This window comes from Hemicordylus capensis, chromosome 9, assembly GCF_027244095.1.
Source record: "Hemicordylus capensis ecotype Gifberg chromosome 9, rHemCap1.1.pri, whole genome shotgun sequence".
Taxonomy (NCBI): Eukaryota; Metazoa; Chordata; class Lepidosauria; order Squamata; family Cordylidae; genus Hemicordylus; species Hemicordylus capensis.
In genome coordinates, this window is record NC_069665.1 from 1,554,863 (window position 1) to 1,572,612 (window position 17,750).

General features: G+C 54.2%; 1 protein-coding gene across 2 annotated transcripts in view; it reads left to right on the forward strand.

Moving 5' to 3' along the window:
• CNGB1 (cyclic nucleotide gated channel subunit beta 1) overlaps window positions 1-17,750 on the forward strand; it is a 54,280-nt gene that overhangs the window by 1,328 nt on the left and 35,202 nt on the right. Inside the window, exons 2-12 of one of the 2 annotated variants that reach the window (XM_053270519.1) lie at window positions 1,590-1,723; window positions 3,490-3,523; window positions 5,037-5,091; window positions 7,162-7,291; window positions 7,922-7,961; window positions 9,686-9,770; window positions 11,159-11,240; window positions 12,378-12,411; window positions 13,440-13,557; window positions 15,077-15,152; window positions 15,637-15,673. In XM_053270519.1, coding sequence (XP_053126494.1) covers window positions 1,590-1,723; window positions 3,490-3,523; window positions 5,037-5,091; window positions 7,162-7,291; window positions 7,922-7,961; window positions 9,686-9,770; window positions 11,159-11,240; window positions 12,378-12,411; window positions 13,440-13,557; window positions 15,077-15,152; window positions 15,637-15,673 — 825 coding nt within the window. Of the gene's footprint in view, window positions 1-1,589; window positions 1,724-3,489; window positions 3,524-5,036; window positions 5,092-6,813; window positions 6,875-7,161; window positions 7,292-7,921; window positions 7,962-9,685; window positions 9,771-11,158; window positions 11,241-12,377; window positions 12,412-13,439; window positions 13,558-15,076; window positions 15,153-15,636; window positions 15,674-17,750 lie in introns of those variants that run through there. The other variant, XM_053270520.1, reaches the window with a different exon arrangement.

Sequence of the window (17,750 nt, forward strand, 5' to 3'; positions counted from 1 at the left end):
CAACAACAGCTGGAGGGCCAAGTTGGCCCACCCCTGCACTAAGGTAGGGGTTCCTAACCTAGAGTCTCCAGATGATGTTGGACTGCAGCTTCAGTCCATTGAGCTGAAGACCATAGCGGCTGGGGATGATGGGAGTTGTAGTCCAGCCACCTCTGGGGTCTCGCGCTTGGCGACCCCTGCTGTAAGGCTTCTCTCTCTGTGTGGGAAAGCTCTGATGTAGCACACTTGCACATTATGAAATAGGCTCGTGCCAGGGAAGCAGGAGCTGGTCCTCCGTCTCTCCGTTGTCTACACGGCACCTTTTGTCAATTGCACATATTGAGGACTGTGCCAGGGACATCCCAGGGGGGTCAGCTTCTCAGTGGAAAAGTGGTGGCGCCTGCTGGGCAGCGGCCGCTGGATCTGGGCCTCGGAGAAGCAGAGGGGAGCAGGGCTGCCTCCCACTTCCCCTGCCTTCTGCAGCTCAACGGGGCTTGTGGGTGGAAGGGGGGCAGCTTTGGGGAGCACACCAGGGGCGCCAGGCGGCAGTGAATGGAGTGGGGCACTGAGGCATGGGGGTGTCCATCTGGAGAGGGTGGGTGTCCCCCTCCCACTGTTCCCTCGAAGGCATGCGCACATGGGCACACTCACAAGTTTTCAGATGTCCGCTCAGTTCATTTTAGATCCCGCTCAGGTTGACTCAGGAAGGCCCCACTCTGAATGCACGTGGTGCGCACACCCTGCCTTGATGCTGCCGCCCAGAACAAAACTCATTCTGCACAGAGAGGAGAAAAATTGGAGGGACCCCTGGCCCCTGCCTGCCCCTTCTTCAGGGAGGCATGAGGGGAGAGCAGAAAGCAGGCTGGGAACAGAGGCAGCAGCCCTATACAGAGTCAGACCCTTGCTCCATCTAGCTCAGGATTGTCTGCACAGACTGGCACGACTGTCCTGGGGCTCCTGGCTGAGCATTTGTCCTTCTGCTCCCTGCTTGCTCGTGGAACCTAGTTTGGGGCCCTCAAGAGGCACCTTGGCCCTGCCTGAATTTGGGGCCCCCGAGGAGGTACCCCGGTGCAGATCCCCTTGGAATCAGTCTTCCCTCCAACAGGGATTCCCAGAGGTTGTTGACTACAACTCCCAGAATCCCCATCCGCAATGGCTTTTGCTTTGGGATTCTGGGAGTTGTAGTCAACAACACCTGGGAATCCCTGTTGGAGGGAAGACCGCTTGGAACAGGTGCCCCAGCCCAACAGCTTTGGACGACGTCCTCCTCCTCCTCAGCGGAAGCCCCGGGGCAGTGTGGACGCCAGCTTGGCCATCAGTCCAAAATCCACCCCTTCCCTTCTGAGGTCCCATCACCCTCAGCAGAACAGGCGGGGTACAAACCTCTCGCAGTGCTGTGTTTGCTGGCTTCTGCCACACTCCCCTTCATTCTCCCTTGGATCCACTCTGTTGCACGGCCATGCTAGTAGCCAACATCCAGTCCCTGGTCGCTGTGGTGCGCTGCTTCAATCAAACAGTTCTCTGCTCTCATCCCTGCTGGTTCTCCTCCTGACGGCTTCGTTCCTGGGGCTTTCTGGCAAGGAGCAGTGACTAGCTGTTGCCTTCTGCAGGTGGCAGGATGCTCGGCTGGATTGAGAAAGTGGTGCCCCAGCCTCCTGCAAGCTCTCCCATCCGAATGGTCACAGAGAAAGGCGGAAAGGCTGGACAAACAGCCCGGGAAGCCAGACCTGGACTGGCCAGGCAGGTGAGTGAGTGAATGCCTTGCAGGGATCCGAGGGCCAGAGCCGAGGAGGGCGCTGAGGTGCCAGGTGTGCGTCAGGTAACGAGCCACCATTTGCCGCATGCATTGCAGGGCTGTCTGCCGTGTCGGATCCAACATGCGCTGTGTTGAGAACTGGTAGGACTCCCTCCGATACGATGGAACATCCGGTAGCTGGAACCGTCAGGAGGCTCCCTGCTGCTGTGGCAACCGCCGTTGGAGGTCCAAAAGCTCTGTTGGACTCCTGCTGCCACCTTTGGTGGCCAGGTGCAGGCAGGAAGCAGGCTCCATTGCTCCTTCTGGAGCAAAGGTGAAGCGTGCACATGAAGGGAACGGCCTCCTGTGGCTCGGGATTTAAAAGGGATTTTTAAAAATCACCCTTGTAGGTGCTTCTGGGAAATCGAGCTTTTCCTGTGTCGTGATTGCAGCCTTGGAAAAACTGCCAAAGTTGCCCAATCGGGTGCATGGGGAGGGAGTAAGAATTTGAACCCAGGACTCTGCTACCCAAGTCCTGATGTTAAGTTTGCAATGCAATTTCAGGGGAACAGTGACTGGCCGGGGAAGGGTTAGTTAAGCACTCCCCTTCTCCATGCAAAGTGCCCTCTCCCTAGAGCAAAAGAAACACTCCATGCAGCAGCAAACTGTGTCATGGGGGAGACATGAATTGCAGAGAGGGATGCCTGTCAAAGGCTTTGAATGCTCTACCCGGCTGCTCACTGAGCCAAGAGGCCCCTTTTCAAAGTGGTGGTGCTCTTTATTGAGCAGGGGGAGAGCAACTGGCCCTCTCCGTCCCCAGCACAGCATCCCTCCAATGGCTGTTGCTGGGGTCTACCTTCTGTTTCTTTTTCAGACTATGAGCCCTTTGGGGACAGGGAACCATTTTATTTATTTATATCTCTGTAAACTGCTTTGGGAACTTTTGTTGCAAAGTGGGATATAAATATTTGTCGTCTTCATATGGTCTAAGGTAGGAACATAGGAAGCTGCCGTATACTGAGTCAGACCCTTGGTCCATCTAGCTCAGTATTGTCTACACAGGCTGGCAGCGGCTTCTCCAAGGTGGCAGGCAGGAGTCTCTCTCAGCCCTCTCTTGGAGATGCTGCCAGGGAGGGAACTTGGAACCTCAGATGCTCTTCCCAGAGTGGCGGCTTCATCCCCTGAGGGGAAATATCTTCCAGTGATCACACTTCTAGTCTCCCTTTCAAATGTAACCAGGGCAGACCCTGCTTAGCTGGGGGACAAGTCATGCTTGCTACCACAAGACCAGCTCTCCTCACTGGTCCCAAGCTTGGATCCCCAGCTGTTTTGGGCCCACAACTTCTATTTTGTTGTTGTTGTTGTTACTTGTTTATACTGCCTCACCCAGATGGCTGTAGGCGGTTCACAAATTTAGGAATCCAAGCTTGGGACCACTTGCCCTAAAGCCGGGGTCCCCAACCTGGGGTACTCCAGGTGTTGCTGAACTACAACTCCCATCATCCCCAGCCCCAATAAATTGTAGTTGGGGGTGCTGGGAGATGTAGTCCATCAACATCTGGGGGGCCACAGGTGGGGAACCCCTGCTCCAAAGCATGCCACAAAGGTTGCCATTCCAGTGGTGTCTTCATTAAGAAGGCAGAAGTGTTGAGATCTTGCCAGCTGGGCTTGAACAAGGCACCGGGGAGATGGGCAGCCGACCCGCTTGGGGGTGCCATGTAGGGCTGCCTCTTTCTCTGACTCTCCTTCTCTCCTTTGCTTGCGAACTCCCCAAGCTGCCAGAAGGAACCTCCAGACATCCAGCGGAAGGTAAGATCTTTGAAAGGGAGCTCGCTGTGAGCATCAGCACCGCCCTGCTGGATCAGGCCCAACAAGGCAGCCCATCTAGTCCAGCATCCTGTTCCGCACAGTGGCCCACCATTAGCAGGTGCCTGCTAATGCTGCACTCTGCCAGTCTGCGTCTCCCTCCTCCGTTGCTTTTTCAAAGCAGTTGGCACCATAAACGGCAGTGCAGCCTCCTGGCCCTCTTGGCTGGTGGGGTCTGCCTGGGAGGAGCAGTTGGCTTGCAGAGGCAAGAGGGCCATGAGAGGGCACGGGGTCGGGGCTGATCCTTGGGGCTGCTGCTGTTCCTCCCCCCCCCCGCCGTCCGGGCCTCTGAGCAGGTTTGGGGCACCCCATGGCACAAGCCGGGCTGCTCCGACTGAAAGGTCAGCCATGTGCCGAGGTAGCAAGAGGGGGCCGCTGTGTGCACTGGAGGAGAGGTGGGGAGTGGGACACACGGAGGCCGCCTTCCCCACCTCGGAGTCTGCAAGCACAGCCCTGCGCTGAAGGAGGTGGTGGCAAGCGCCAGAGCACAAAGGAGTCCTTTCCACGGCATCTCCAAGGTCCTCCTTGGAACGTCTTCTGCCGAAGCCTGGTGCAGCAGCCGGGCCCGGAGAGAAACCTCTCGTGAGTGGCCCAGGTGTCGGTGTGGGGCTTGGGCATGCTCCGACTCTGTTTTCCCTCTTTGGGGAGATACTCCAAAGCGAGGGGAGCTGCTGGGGCCTTCCTAGTTTGCAGCACCCACTCTTGCTTTGGGGCTGCTTGGAGACTTGAGCCTGGTTCAGACATTACGCTGTGCGAGTGTTCAGATGTCTGTACACTCATGCATGATGTCCTTGTGTGGACGAATGGCAGTGCCTGCATTCATTTAAAAAAGTGGACCTGGGTACAGGCCCTTCAAGTGCACGGGGCAGATCGGAAGTGTACTTCTGTGCCTGCGTTCAACATAACATGTGAATGACTGTACCTGTGTTCAGATCCGTACCTGTGTACCCTGTTGAACATGACTTGTGAATGGGCCTTTTGACTCCCATGGGCTGGCCAAATGAATGCTGTCACAGTGGGCTGCCCTTTGGGACTTTTGAATACTTTGACTGACATTCTGATTTGGCTGGAATTACTCCTGAGTAGTCCTGTTGAAATTAAGTACTGCCTTAGAGTAACTCCTGTATGGTATCCTGAGAGTAACTTGGTTTTGGGGCTGCCATATGGGAAAGAGGAGAGGTCTCCTGTACTTTGGAGAGAAGGGGGAATGTCTGCCTCTGCATCTTGTCACCCAGGGGGAGGAAAAGCTGCACCTGCTGAAATTCCCCCTTCTGTGCCTCCCGACTTGGTCTGGATGCGTCGGCCTTTATTTTCAACAGCATGCATAGCCCCTTCCACAACCTGGGTCCACAATTTTGCATGCATGATGAAGTGTGGTCTAGAGGGAGGGAAAGGGAAAGATGTGAGTCCAGTTGTGGGCAGTTTTAACCTAGCGACTGGCTTTGTCTCCACGTAGGGCCAGGCCAAGAGGAAGCTGCCGGGACCCATGAGCCAGTGTCGACCACCGACAGGTGCCCCCTCTCCTTCCTCTTGTACCATTTCCATGTAGGGTGCTTGTAAGACAACTCGGGAAGGCCGTGGTGGCTGGCCTGCGACGCTCCAGCAGTAGATGATGGGATCTGTAGTCCAGAAACAGCAAGAGAGCCCCCGGTTGGCAGCCCCGGCACGAAGGGAAGTCCTTGGCCCGCTCCAGGTTCCTTGCTGAGATTGCTGTCTGTGCCTGCTCAGTGGATGGTGGCCTGGGTTATAAGAGAAGGTGGGGGGCGGGGGGAGGGAGGGTCTCCCCATCTCCCCATGGAGCCCTGCTGGTCTAATGAATCGCTGCTTGAGCCAGTGAATGTGGCGTGCAATGCAGATGAGCAACGCAGCCTAGTTTTTACACGTATAACCGAAAACACTCCTGGTCTGTCTTTGTTTTTCTCTTTATTTTTGGAAGGAGTTTCAAAACGTTACCAATAGGGGCAGGGGGAGGAGGCAAGTGACAGACCAAACAGTCATGGGAATAGCAAACTTCAGAGAACTATAAATGAAATGGACTAGACCAGCAGAAGCTGTGTCTGACGCTACGGCTTCAGCATCGGCACGTGTGAGCTCCTGCCCACGTTCTGGGCATGTGAGACCCGGGCATGTTCGTGTACGTTGGCAGCTACGGCATGGATGTGAATGATGCCCGCCTTGGAAAGATGAGGGTCTGTGGCTGCCAGAGTTGTGAATCATTCCAGCTCCACACTTAGGGGGCAGTTTCTTGAAAGTGACCCCATGCGTGAAGCCAGTGTGGTGTAGTGGTTAGGGTGCTGGACTAGGACCGGGGAGACCCGAGTTCAAATCCCCATCCAGCCATGATACTAGCTGGGTGACTCTGGGCCAGTCACTTCTCTCTCAGCCTAACCTCTACCTCACAGGGGTGTTGTGAGGAGAAATTTAAGTATGTAGTACACCGCTCTGGGCTCCTTGGAGGAAGAGCGGAATATAAATGTAAAATCATCATCATCATAGCTTTACCTCCTTTGGAGAGTGATCCCTCCCAGCTTTGGGAATCTGATAGGAATCGGGGGTTGTTCAGGACACAGGGCTGTCCTGAGACAGTGTTCCCATCTGTGTTGGAAGAGGAAACCAGTCCGACATCCAGGCTTCCCCCAGTGCAAGGCGTGGCAGAGCTGCGGTCTTCCAGGGTGGGTCCCCAGGGGATGGACTACAACTCCATCAATGGCCTTCAGCCATTGTGGCTGAGGATGATATGGGGAGTTGCAGCCCACCAGCATGTGGGGATCAAGGCTTGAGGATTCCTGCTGTTGAGCCAGATTACACCCTCCCTGCCACGAGTCATGGCGGCTCTCGGCAGTGTGCTTCCACACCTCTTGTGTTGTGACACCGCAGTCCCTATGCTGACAGCAGGGTGCCGTTCACACTTCCGATGCCTTGTTTCAAATTTAATCGCTGCTGCGATACAGTGCTATGATGCTGTGTATCGGGTGTGAAAAGGTGGCTGTTCTGCCCCCCCCCCGACTGCTCCCCCTGCTGTTTACGTTTCAAATTCGATTTGCCTGAACTGAAGCATTTTGCTACTATGAGCAGCTAGCCTGGAAAGCGCCCAGGAGGGCATCACGTGAGCGGCATCTTAGCCCAGGTTTTCCTGCACCCACCACCCTGGCTGGCATCTGGATAGGGCTCATGGCTTTGGCAACGCCTCGTTCCAGGGGTCCACCTCTCTGCACGCTTCCCACCTTGCCGGAGGCGTCGTGCTTTTAGTGTGTGCGCGCTGGAAGGGGGCGAGTGCAGAGGACTCCTTGCTGGGTGGGTGATCTAGTGCTTGATCTTGGGGAGGCTGTGGGGGCTCATGGGATGGACTTGGAGGGCTGTTGATGGCCCCTTCTCTTGGAGGACAGCGGTGGGGAACCCTCCTCCTTTCAGCTGCCTGCTGGCTGGGGAGGGGACTCCGAGAAGGGCCCCCCTCCCTCTTGGCTTGTTGCTGGGCTGGATGGCAGTGCAAAAGACATCTTGCCGGCCACAACCAGCACACACACACACCCGCACCAGACTGCAGCCCCTCCTTGCTGAGCTCCCTTCTGGTTTTTTTGCAGTGCTGGGCAGGGGGTCCTCACCTGGCTGTCTCAGGGCCTGGGGAAGGTCATGCCCCAGCCGGCCCAGAACGCCGTCCCACTCCAGGAGGTTGGCAAGAGCTTTGAGGCCAGCATTGAAATCCCAGATGTGGTGAGTGGGGATAACTTGGGGGGCTGGGGAGCCTTTCGGTCTTCTCTTCCCTCTTCAGCTTGAATCGTTGGGAGCACAAGCAGAGTCTTGCTGCATTGGTCCAAGGCCCGTCTCGTCTAGCATCCCATTTCTCACAGGGAAACCTGCAAGCAGGGCAGGCAGGCAACTGTGCTCCCTGGCTGGTTTTCCCCAGCCCAGCACCTGGAATTCAGAGGCATCTGCTTCAGAAGAGGGAGGCTCCACTGAGTCATCCACAGGAGTAGCCACTGATGGTCCTTTCCTCCGGAGTTTCTCTAATCCCCTTTCAAAGCATGACCATCTCCTCATCTTAGGGCAGCATCATTGATGACACCCATTGTCAGTGGTGGCTCCTCCTCACGAGCCTGGGTGTGTGCCAAAGGAGGTGCAGCAGCCTCTGCTTCCCAGCAGCAGCTTGGGTTCTTTCTCTCTCTTTTTCCTGCCCAAGAGCTGCACTCCCTGCAGCCTGGCCATTCACCAGGTAGAGCTGCAAGCTGGGCCCCCTCCCTGCTCACCCTGGTCACAGTTCATTGAGAGTATGTTAAATAAGCACCCATTTCGATAGAAGTGTCCAAATATGTGACTTTTTGTTTTTGGGTGTCTGTTTTGCAGACAGAAGTCCAAATCATAGAGGACGAGGAAGAGGAATTAGGTAAAGTGTTTGTGTGGGGGCCTCCCCTATGAGCAGGCATGCATGTGTGGGCCCTGACATGGCCCACGGGGTGTGAACTGACTGTAATGGCCATTGTTGGGAGCCACCAACCTGGGCAAGGCTGGAAATATCCCAAGGGTGGAAATATCCTAGAGACCTGCTTCTCTCCCCCTCAGCTAGTTGCAGTGGTTGCTGTCGTTGTGCTATTTCTCCCCAGGTTTCTCGTCTTGGTTGCAAATATCAAGTACTGGAAGGAGACCAGGAGCTAATTCAAGATTTAGAACCAGGGCGTTTTCCAAATTATCTGCTCAACTGTGGCAAAATACTTCCGTTCCGGCAAATCACATTCAAAATGTAAATAGCAAAGCGCCCAGCAGGGGGAGCAGTCTCACAAAAACTAACAACCCCACAAAATAGCAACTTTTTCTAGCTGCATAGACAACATTATATTGGAGTGATTAAATTAGAAACAAAGCATTGGCAATGTGAACGGCACCCTGCTGTCCACGTAGGGACTGTGGTGACCGCGTAGGGACACGGGAAGTGTGGACGCACACTTCCGAGATATGTCCTGACCCCGTTGCAGGGTCTAATCTGGAAAGCGCCCAGGAGATTCATCAGCTAAGCTCTGCATGAAGAGCTTTTATGGCCTCCTCGGGGTCTGAGACTGACATTCAGGTCCTCCCTGAGGGGAAACCTTCCAGATTAACCCCTACAACAGTCTCACAATATATCCGCGAAGTGTGCTTCCGTACTTCCTGTGTTGTGACACTGCAACCGCTGCGCTGTCCGCAGGGTGCCGTTCACCTTTCGGATGCCTTGTTTCGGATTTTATCGCTGTGATTTAGAGCGATAACGTTGTATGTCTGTTGCAAAAAAGTAGCTGTACTTTCCCATTGTAGATTTGGGGGATCGTTTTCAATTCGACCCTGCCAAGCCGAAGCATTTTACCGCGGTTGCGACGGGTAATCTGGAAAGCGTCCAGGAGGCAGCAGGAACTGCGCTCCTTGTTTCGGGGTGCCAATGGCTCTGGCAGTGGAGCAAGCCCTGCTCTCAGGCCCAGCGTGGACTGGGGGGGGGAAAGGCCCAGGGGCTGGTGGCAGTAAGACGGGCAGAGCTGCGAACCACACTCCGGGTGTGTGTGTGTGTGTGTGTGTGTGTGTGTGTGTGTGCTCCTGGTGGTGGCAGTGCCTCTGTGGCTCTCCATTAGCCCAAGTGCAGAAGAACCCGGGACTTTTTACTAAGGGAGGGACCCCCAAGTCCTCCCCTGTGATAGTTCCAGCATGCAGTGAGACTCCTCGCCTTTCCTGCTCCAGTGTGGGAAGCTTTGAGGAAGAAGGAGGGGGGGGGAGGCTGGCTGAGTGCACAGAAATGCTGCTTGTGCTGCCTGCCCATGCAGAGCAGGAGACCTCCCGTTATATTGGGCCATGGCCAATATAGCCACCGTCATTGGGCACGAGTGCTGTCATGCTGGCTGGCCGGCTGGCCGAGGCTTTAGAGCAGGGCTCCCTAGTGTGGGTCCCCAGATGCTGTGGGGCTACAGTTCCCATCGTCCCTGGTCACGAGGCTTGTGACCCTTGCTTGGGAAGCCCACCTTGGGGAGGAGCTGAGGGCAGAGATCAACAAGCCAGCCGTTCTGCCACCGTCTTCCATGCCGCGCGGTTGTTCCCTGCAGTTAGCAGGCCAGAGTCCTTTGCCTTTATTTTTCAATTTCCCCTTTCCAGAGATAACCGTGCTTGAGCTTGATGAAGCCGAGGAAGAGCCTGGTGAGCTGCAATCCAGCTCGGATAATAATGCCCTAGACAAAATGTAAGTCCTCCCCAAAGCCACCATGTTTCTGACCTTTGCCTGCACCCCAGTCCTAAAAATATTAGCCATTAGAAAGCCTTGCTGATCCCACTAGACCTTATTTCCACCTGGAGTTGGAATGGCTGGAGTTTGCCAGTCCTTCCTTGCCCTTCCTGGGTCTGCACTTCAGGGCACCATTGCTACCGGCTCATCGCTAGGAACACGAGAAGCTGCCTTCTGCCCAGAGGAGACCAAAGGAGAGCTGGTCTGGTGGTAGCAAGCATGACTTGTCCCCTTAGCTAAGCAGGGTCTGCCCTGGTTGCATATGAATGGGAGACTGGATGTGTGAGCACCGTAAGAGATTCCCCTTACAGGGTGGAGCTGCTCTGGGAAGAGCAGAAGGTTCCAAGTTCCCTCCCTGGCAGCATCTCCAAGCTAGGACAAGATTTATTTATTTTTAATAGGACAGTATTTTTTAATTGAACCAACAAACTACCAAAGCATACAGTACGTTTCCAAAGCACAATTATATACAAAGTGGTTGTTTGTACATGATACATCTACAAAGATTTACAGACAAGGATTTGGAAACCACAAGCATCTCCAAGATAGGGCTGGGAGAGATTCGTGCCTGCAACCTTGGAGAAGCCACTGCCAGTCTGTCTAGACAATACTGAGCTAGATGGACCAAGGGTCTGACTCAGTAGATGGCAGCTTCCAATGTTCCTTTGGGAAGAACAGTCAGGCCCTGAGTCCATCTAGCTCAGTCTTGTCTACACTGACTGGCAACGGCTCTCCCAGCTGACCCCTGGAGATGCTTCCAGGGAGTGACATGGGAGTGTGTAGGCAGAAGGCATTCTACTGAGCTATGGCCCATCCTTTAAGGAAGGGGAATATTCTACAGCACTTGCATGTGGGCTCCCATCCGAATGCAAACCAAGGTGGACCCTGCTTAGCGAAGGGGACAACTCCCCCTCCCTCCCCCTAGACCGCCTCTCCTCCCCTTAGGAAGGGGCCTGAGACTGAGTCACACCATTGGTCCATCTCGTGGCTCTCCAAGGCTTCAGGGGAGAGTCTTTCCATCTGCCGGGGAGTGAACTTGGGACCTTCTGCATGCCAAGCAGATGCTCTGCTCCTGAGCTGTGGGCTCAGCTCTTCCTCCTGCTTAGTGGAATTGTGTCGACTGCTGCCCCCTGAGCTGCTGCTGCCGCCGCCGCCGCCACCACCACCAGAGTAGGGTGGAGTGGTTGCTAGCAGGCGTTTCCTTTCTTGTATTGTCCTTTGGAAAAGATAGAAAACCAAAGGTGCTGATACTGCATTCCTAGGATAGTCTGGCAGACAGCCTCACTGTGAACTAGTAAGATGACCAGTCCTCATAGTGTGTTTCTCTTCTTTCCATCCCTTTCAAGTGGAGGGAAAAAGGTCTTTACCTGGCTGAAGGAGGGATTTGAAAAAATGATTCCTCAGCCAGAGAATATGAAAAAGGCAGAGGTAAGTGCCGAAGAAGGGTGAGATCATATGCTTGGTTTCTGACACCAAGGAAGCCAAGAGCAGTTGCCTGTGATCCCTTTGAACAATGCGCAGGGACCATGAAATAGTACCTTTGACCAACAAAGGTTCACCATGCGCTGCAGAAGCTTTTGAGTTGCACAGAACTCTTCCTCAGGCTAGGTGTTTAAAACAGAGAAATGGAAAAGAAAAAAACGATTCCAGGATGCTTGTGGATCAGGCTGAACTACAGGACTGTGGCTCTCAGTATCACATACCTGTTGCATTTCTGTTTGTGGGGCCAAGGGACAGAAAGCAGAAGACATTTACAGTTCAAACCAGTGCATATTTACTCCAAGTTAGCCCCACTTGGTTCAATGGGGTTTACTCCCTGGAAAGCCTGTTTAGGACTGCAGCCTTTGTGAGAGCATGTGCCCAGGGGGTTCCCAAGCCTGGGTCCTCAGATGTTGTTGGACTACAACTCCCATCATACCCTGCCTTCAGCCACTCCAAAACCTGGGACCCCCTGTGCTAGTCAGTGCTGGTATTTTGTTCAGGTGATATCTCTCGCAAATGCAGGGAGTGACTGAAGTAGCACGTCTGGAGAACAGCCTGTGCTTCTACCTGAGTGTCACCCAAGAGGCGAAACTGCTAGGAAAGGCAAGCCGCTGACCACCTCTGTGTACGACACTCAGGATATGCAGACCACTCAAAAAGAAAAAGTGGTATAAATTCAACCAGGTTTGCACAAAAGCTCTTAGGGCAGGTGCTCGCAAACTTGGGCCCACAGAGGGTTTTGGACTACAATGCCCTTCATCCCTAGGGAGCTGGGGGTGATGGGAGTTGTAGTCCAACAACCTCTGGGGACCCAAGAAGTGTTCCCTCTAGCAGGGATTCCCAGTTGTGGTTGACTACAACTCCCAGAACCCCTAGCTGCAATGGCTTTTGCTTGGGGATTATGGGAGTTGTAGTCCACAACATCTGGGAATCCCTCGGTGACCCCCCAGTTCAGCTAGTGAACAGGCCATCCCTGTGTGGTGGGCAGCGACCCTGTGTGTCTGTTTAGTGTCAGGGGGAGGGGGAGGAATCTCTGTGCCCCAAACCCAGCGGCTCATTCTGTCCTCTGCATTTGTGGAACAGGAAAGGAGCCCTGAGAAGCAGGCGGCTGGAGAGGGTGAGTGTCCACTGCTGGCGTGCTTGAGTGGCTGGGTGCTTGGCTGGCAGTTGCCCAGGGAGGGCACAAATGTGGACAAGGCTTGCCTTGTGGGGACGGTGCAGGCACCCCATTGCCCTGCCCCCAGTGGGGTGGGGAACGGTGGCGTAGCAGGTAATCTGCAATGCTTATTCCTGAAAGCACAACTGTTAGAGAGTGAGGGACGGGTGGTGGTGGGGAATTGCTCTGGGACTGTAGTTGGGGTAGTGCTGGCTAGTGCCCATGATGTCACTCACTGTGAGGCACAGATTCAGTCCTTCCCTTGTCTGTTTGCACCAGTTTGGCCTGCCAGCTTTGCTCTTTTTCTTGACTGCGTCCTTGCTCTCAAGCACACACACACACACACACACACACAGACACACACTCCGCCTCACACAACTTACAAAGAGAACTTGGCCATTGCGTACCCTTCCCTGCGTACCAAGGTCTTCTCCAGTGATGGTCTGCTGGGTGCCCCCCTTGCCATGGTCTGAGGGGCTGTGGGTGGCCACTTAGGACAGGGTCCTCCCAGCAGTGGCACCCACACTCTGGCATTCCCTCTGGGTCTCCAGCTGATTGGCAAAGACAATCCTTTTCCAGAGGGCTTCTTTCTGGGGCCCAGTGAGCCGGCCTGAATCTGTTCAGATTTGCTGCCATCTAGAGTTTTGAGGCTCCGCTGTGGCTTCCATTCCTGCTGGGTAAAATCTGCTTTGGGGGCTTTTAGAACGAATGTTGCTAGCCATCATGTTGATTTTTAAATTGAAAGGTTGAGCATATTTATCCATTTCTAATCCTTTAATCTTTGGGCTATAGCTCTTTAAAATGCAAAAAGCCCTGAGCCAATTTTGGAAGGGCGGTATAAAAATTGAACGAATAAATAAACAAATAAACATAAAATAAATAACAGTGTGCACCCCGTTCCTCAACCCCCTCCCATCTCCTCTCCACACACCACGTAAATCGCTTCCAGCCACCTCCACAGGGAATAACTGAAAGGTTTTGATACACAGGGGATTTCCCAGCCAGCCCCCCCAGCGCTGTCGGGGCAAAGCACCGAGTTTCTACAGCCAGCCTGTCCGGCCTGAGCGTGTCTCTCTTTCCTCGAACTCTTGGTGGTGATGGCAGCAGGTAATAGTGTGCAAATTGCTTTTCCTTGGCTGTGAGTTTTTGCAGTTGCCGCAATACTGTTCACTGCTCCTGGAGGTGCAGATGTTGGCTTATGAACATGCAGCTACAACTTTGGGCATTCTGTTTGGGCATTCTGCAGGAGACGGATTTTAAAAATGAGGCAATAGCAGCAACCAGTCTGCTGGATATTCTGGTAATTACGGTTTACTATGTTAATGCTGGACAATATCAAAGCAATTTACAGTGAATTTCCATTCCATTTCAAAGTGCATGGCCTGGATGATCATCAAAAGTATGGGGCAGAGTCTGCCCCAGGAGTTTGATGCTTACCCACCCACCTGTGGCTGAGGTCTGAAGCCCCCTTGCTCCTCTGCCCACTTCAGAGCTAGGGTGGGCGGCCCCATTCTGCTCCCTCTGCCGCCTCTGTTTCCACACCCCCACCATCACCCCTGGAATTAGATAGTTTCTCTGTACTGTAGATGGTCCCAGCAGTTGTCATGGTTGGCAATAATAAGAAAAAGTTTTCAAGGCAGTTCATGTAGGAAAAGGAATGTGAGGATGGATCCCTGTCCCCAAGGGGCTCCCCATCTCAAAAGACACCCAAGGCAAGGGAGCTCCGCCTGCCCCCCCACCCACCCCCAGCAACAGCCACAGGGAGGGATGGGCTGAGTAGGGACAGTTGTGTTCTCCCTGCTGGGCGTGAGAGAATCGCCGCTTTCAAAGTGCATTTTTGCCCAGTTGTTTTTAAAATCAAATTTGTACAGCACCCCAAACTTCCGTCTCTGGGCGTTTTACTACAACACAAAGCAAATTAAAACACAAATGAACACCTTAAAACAATTTAAAACCACACATCCAGTTAAAAAGCCTGGGTGGAAAAATGAATCTTTAAGTACTGCTTAAAACTTGTCAGAGCTGGGGAGGCTCTTATTTCAGCAGGGAGAGTATTCCGGAGTCTCCGGGAGGCATTGACAGAGAAGGCCCGTCCCTGTGTAACCACCAGACAAGCCGCAGATGAACCTCCCCTGCAGATGAACTGCAGATGAACCTCCCCTGCTGATCTCCGTGGGCGGTGGGGCTCAGTGAACGGCACCCTGCTGTCCGCATAGGGGCTGTGGTGTCACAACGCGGGGAGTGTGGAAGCAGACTTCCGAGAGCCGACCTGACCCCGTTGGAGAGTCTAGTCTGGAAAGCGCCCAGGAGGACTAAGAAGCACATGGAGAAGGGGGTTGGGGAGTGGGGAGGTTGGTTTTTTAAAAGAGGGGCAGATGAGGCCAGGAAGCCATGGATTCTTCTCAAAGCACTCCACTCCACTCGACCTGTGGCATCATTGGGCTCTGCTGAGTCTCCTAACTGCAGGGAGATCACTTTCAGACCAAACCCTGAAACTCTGGACTGAGAAGAGCATGCCTTGCCTTGGAGGTGCAGGGTTTGTTCCAAAGGTGCGGAGAGGCTAAGATTGTGTGTCTGATGCCACTGCGAGAGGGATTTATTCTAACGAGGCTTTTCTGACCTGCAGCGTCTTCACGTGGCTGGTTCAGGGCCTGGAGAAAGTGATTCCTCAGCCGGTGAGCCCAGCCAAGCCAGACGGGCAGGTAAGGAGGAGGCCAGGGGGGTCCCTTTATGCAGAAGGGACTGAGGGGCGATCAAACTCATCTCCTGAGTTCACGGCCCCTGTGTCTGTCCTTGGGCTCTAATCTGCAAAAGTGTCTGCCACAATAAACCCACCAGCCTCTCCCCCACCTTTCTGCAATGGACTGTGGCAGTTTCTCCTCCGGAATGCTTTTCCGTGTTCTGACAGCCTCCCCTATGTGGCCCGGGACTGCCAGACTACATTTTGGGAAATGGGTTGAAGTAAATTCCAGGGATCCCTTTCCAGGAGGCTCGGTGATGACGACTCACTTCTGCTGGGTCTGCTCTGTCAATGGCAACGGACAGTCCCTCGCTGCCAGGGGGCTGGGGTGGCTTCCTACCCTGGAGCAGGCAGGAGGGAGTTGGGGAGGGCAGCCCTTAGGACTGGAATGAGAGAGGAGAGGAGCTGGGGGCGCACTCATCTCCACCCTGTTTCCCCCCCAACAGTGCATGGAAGCAGCAGCGCTGGCCCCAGGGCAAGGAAGTAAGTCCTGAATTATTTCTCTCAGTGCTGTTGCATTAGGCAGACTTGAACGGCATGATGTTCTTGGATTTGGGGTCCCTCTGTTTTTTGTTTTAATTATTTTAAACACAGCTGATGCAGGGTAACAGACAGCAGCCGCTTTATTGGTAACGCACCACAGCACAGGTGTGGTGCAAAACTGGCATTAAGACCTTCAGAAAATATTTATGATTGAAATGTTTCTATACACTTTTTCAACCAAAAAGAGAGAGAGAGAGAAGCTCAAAGCAGTGTGAAAAGGGGTGAGAAAATGGTTCCCTGTCCCCAAAGGCTCATAGTCTAAGAAAAGCATGAAGGCGACCCAAGCAACAGCCGCTGCAGAGATGCTGGGTTGAACTGGGGGCCTTGCTTGCCTCTCCCCTGCTGAGTCAGGGAGGCACCACTTTGAAAGGTGCCTCTTTGCCCAGCCAGCAGGAATTAACTCAGGGACTTGCTCTAGAGCAGGGTTTCTCAACGTGTGGGTCCCCAGATGTTATTGGACTTCAACTCCCATAATCCCCAGCTCCAGTGGCCTTTGGTTGGGAATTATGGGAGTTGAAGTCCATTATATCTGGGGACCCACACGTTGAGAAACCCTGCTCTAGAGAGTCAGCAAATAGAAGGGCTCTTCAGGACCCTACCCCCGTTTGGGAGGAGCTGTGCACACTCTGAGTGTGCGTCAAAGGCAAGGTTGGAGGGGGAGGAAGGGGTCGCCTGTTGAGCAGCATTGGACTGGAGGGCTTTTTGTCCTACCTTGTTCAAGAGCTGGGTCCAGCGACTGGGTAGGAAGGATGGAGCCCTCCGCCCAGTGGCTGCTTAGCAGACGACCCCTTCCTCCTCTCCCACCCCAGCCCACCCCACCCCACGCCACCTACCTTGCTTTTTACTCACAGACTATCACAATGCAGGAGCGCATAAAGGGCTCCCAAACATGGGTAAGGCGTGTCTCTGCTACCCTATTTATCATGGTCGGAACTGGCCTATAACTTGCTTCCAGGTAGCCTTTATTTATTTATTTATTTATTTATTTATTTATTTATTTATTGCCACGTTCCCTGGAATTTAGGGGAGCCCCCAGATTTTGGCTCCTCCACCCGGCTGCTAAATTCCACCCGGATTCACCCGGATTTCAAATAGGTTGCCCAGATTTTACTCTGGATCCGATCACATGGGAGGGCAGAGAAGGAAGGGAAAGTATACAGATCTGTCAAATAAATAAATACATAAATAAATAAAATGCAAATTAGTCACAGCATAATTTGCATACTATGCAGATTAGGCCACCCGGATTTGGGAAGCTTGGATATGGCAACCCTGTTTCCAAGGCCTGCAAGGGTCAGTTTTGAAAGGCAAGGCAGCGTTTGGCCCCTTGCCCCGCCCAGTGGTGCCACAAGGCAGGAGCGTAGCTACCATTGAGCGAAAGGGTTCAAAGAACACGGGCCCCCAGCTCCTGAGGGCCCTCCAGCTCCATCCCTCCCTATTTTCTCCATTGTCTCCCTCACTCTGAGGGGCCGCCAGAGAGAGGGATGAACAGGGGCCCCCTCTCCCCTAGCTATGCCCCTGCCACAAGGTCTTGGGCCACCCCTGCCTGTACCCAAGTGGGGAGGGGGGTGATGATGTGGGGCTTGCAAGAAGCCCCTCCCTTCTCCCTGCCGCTCATTAACTTCCCTCCCCCTCTTGTTTCAGGGAGCAAAGGGGCCTAGTGCCTCTGAAACAAACGGAAGACTGGGGCCCGTCTCCCTCCGCAAGCCCAACGAAGCCAACCTGAGTGCTGAGGGGGCGGCGGGGGGAGCCTCTCCTCCTAGGGCCCCCCAACCACCCGTTGCTCTTCTGCTTTGAGTCGCCACAGCGTCGCCCGGCTACCTCCACGCCCCGGGCTGTCCCTGTGCATTTGTCGTGCAGTGCTCTCTCCACAGGAGGGGCGCTCCAGAGCGGGAGAAGGCCTGGCTGGCCCCCTGCCCCAGCTGACTCCCCGGTTGTCACTCTGCAGAACTGTGCAGAAGCAGCAGGGGGCACTTCTCCTGCCTGCCCCTCTGCCATGACTCTTTGGGGAAAGTGG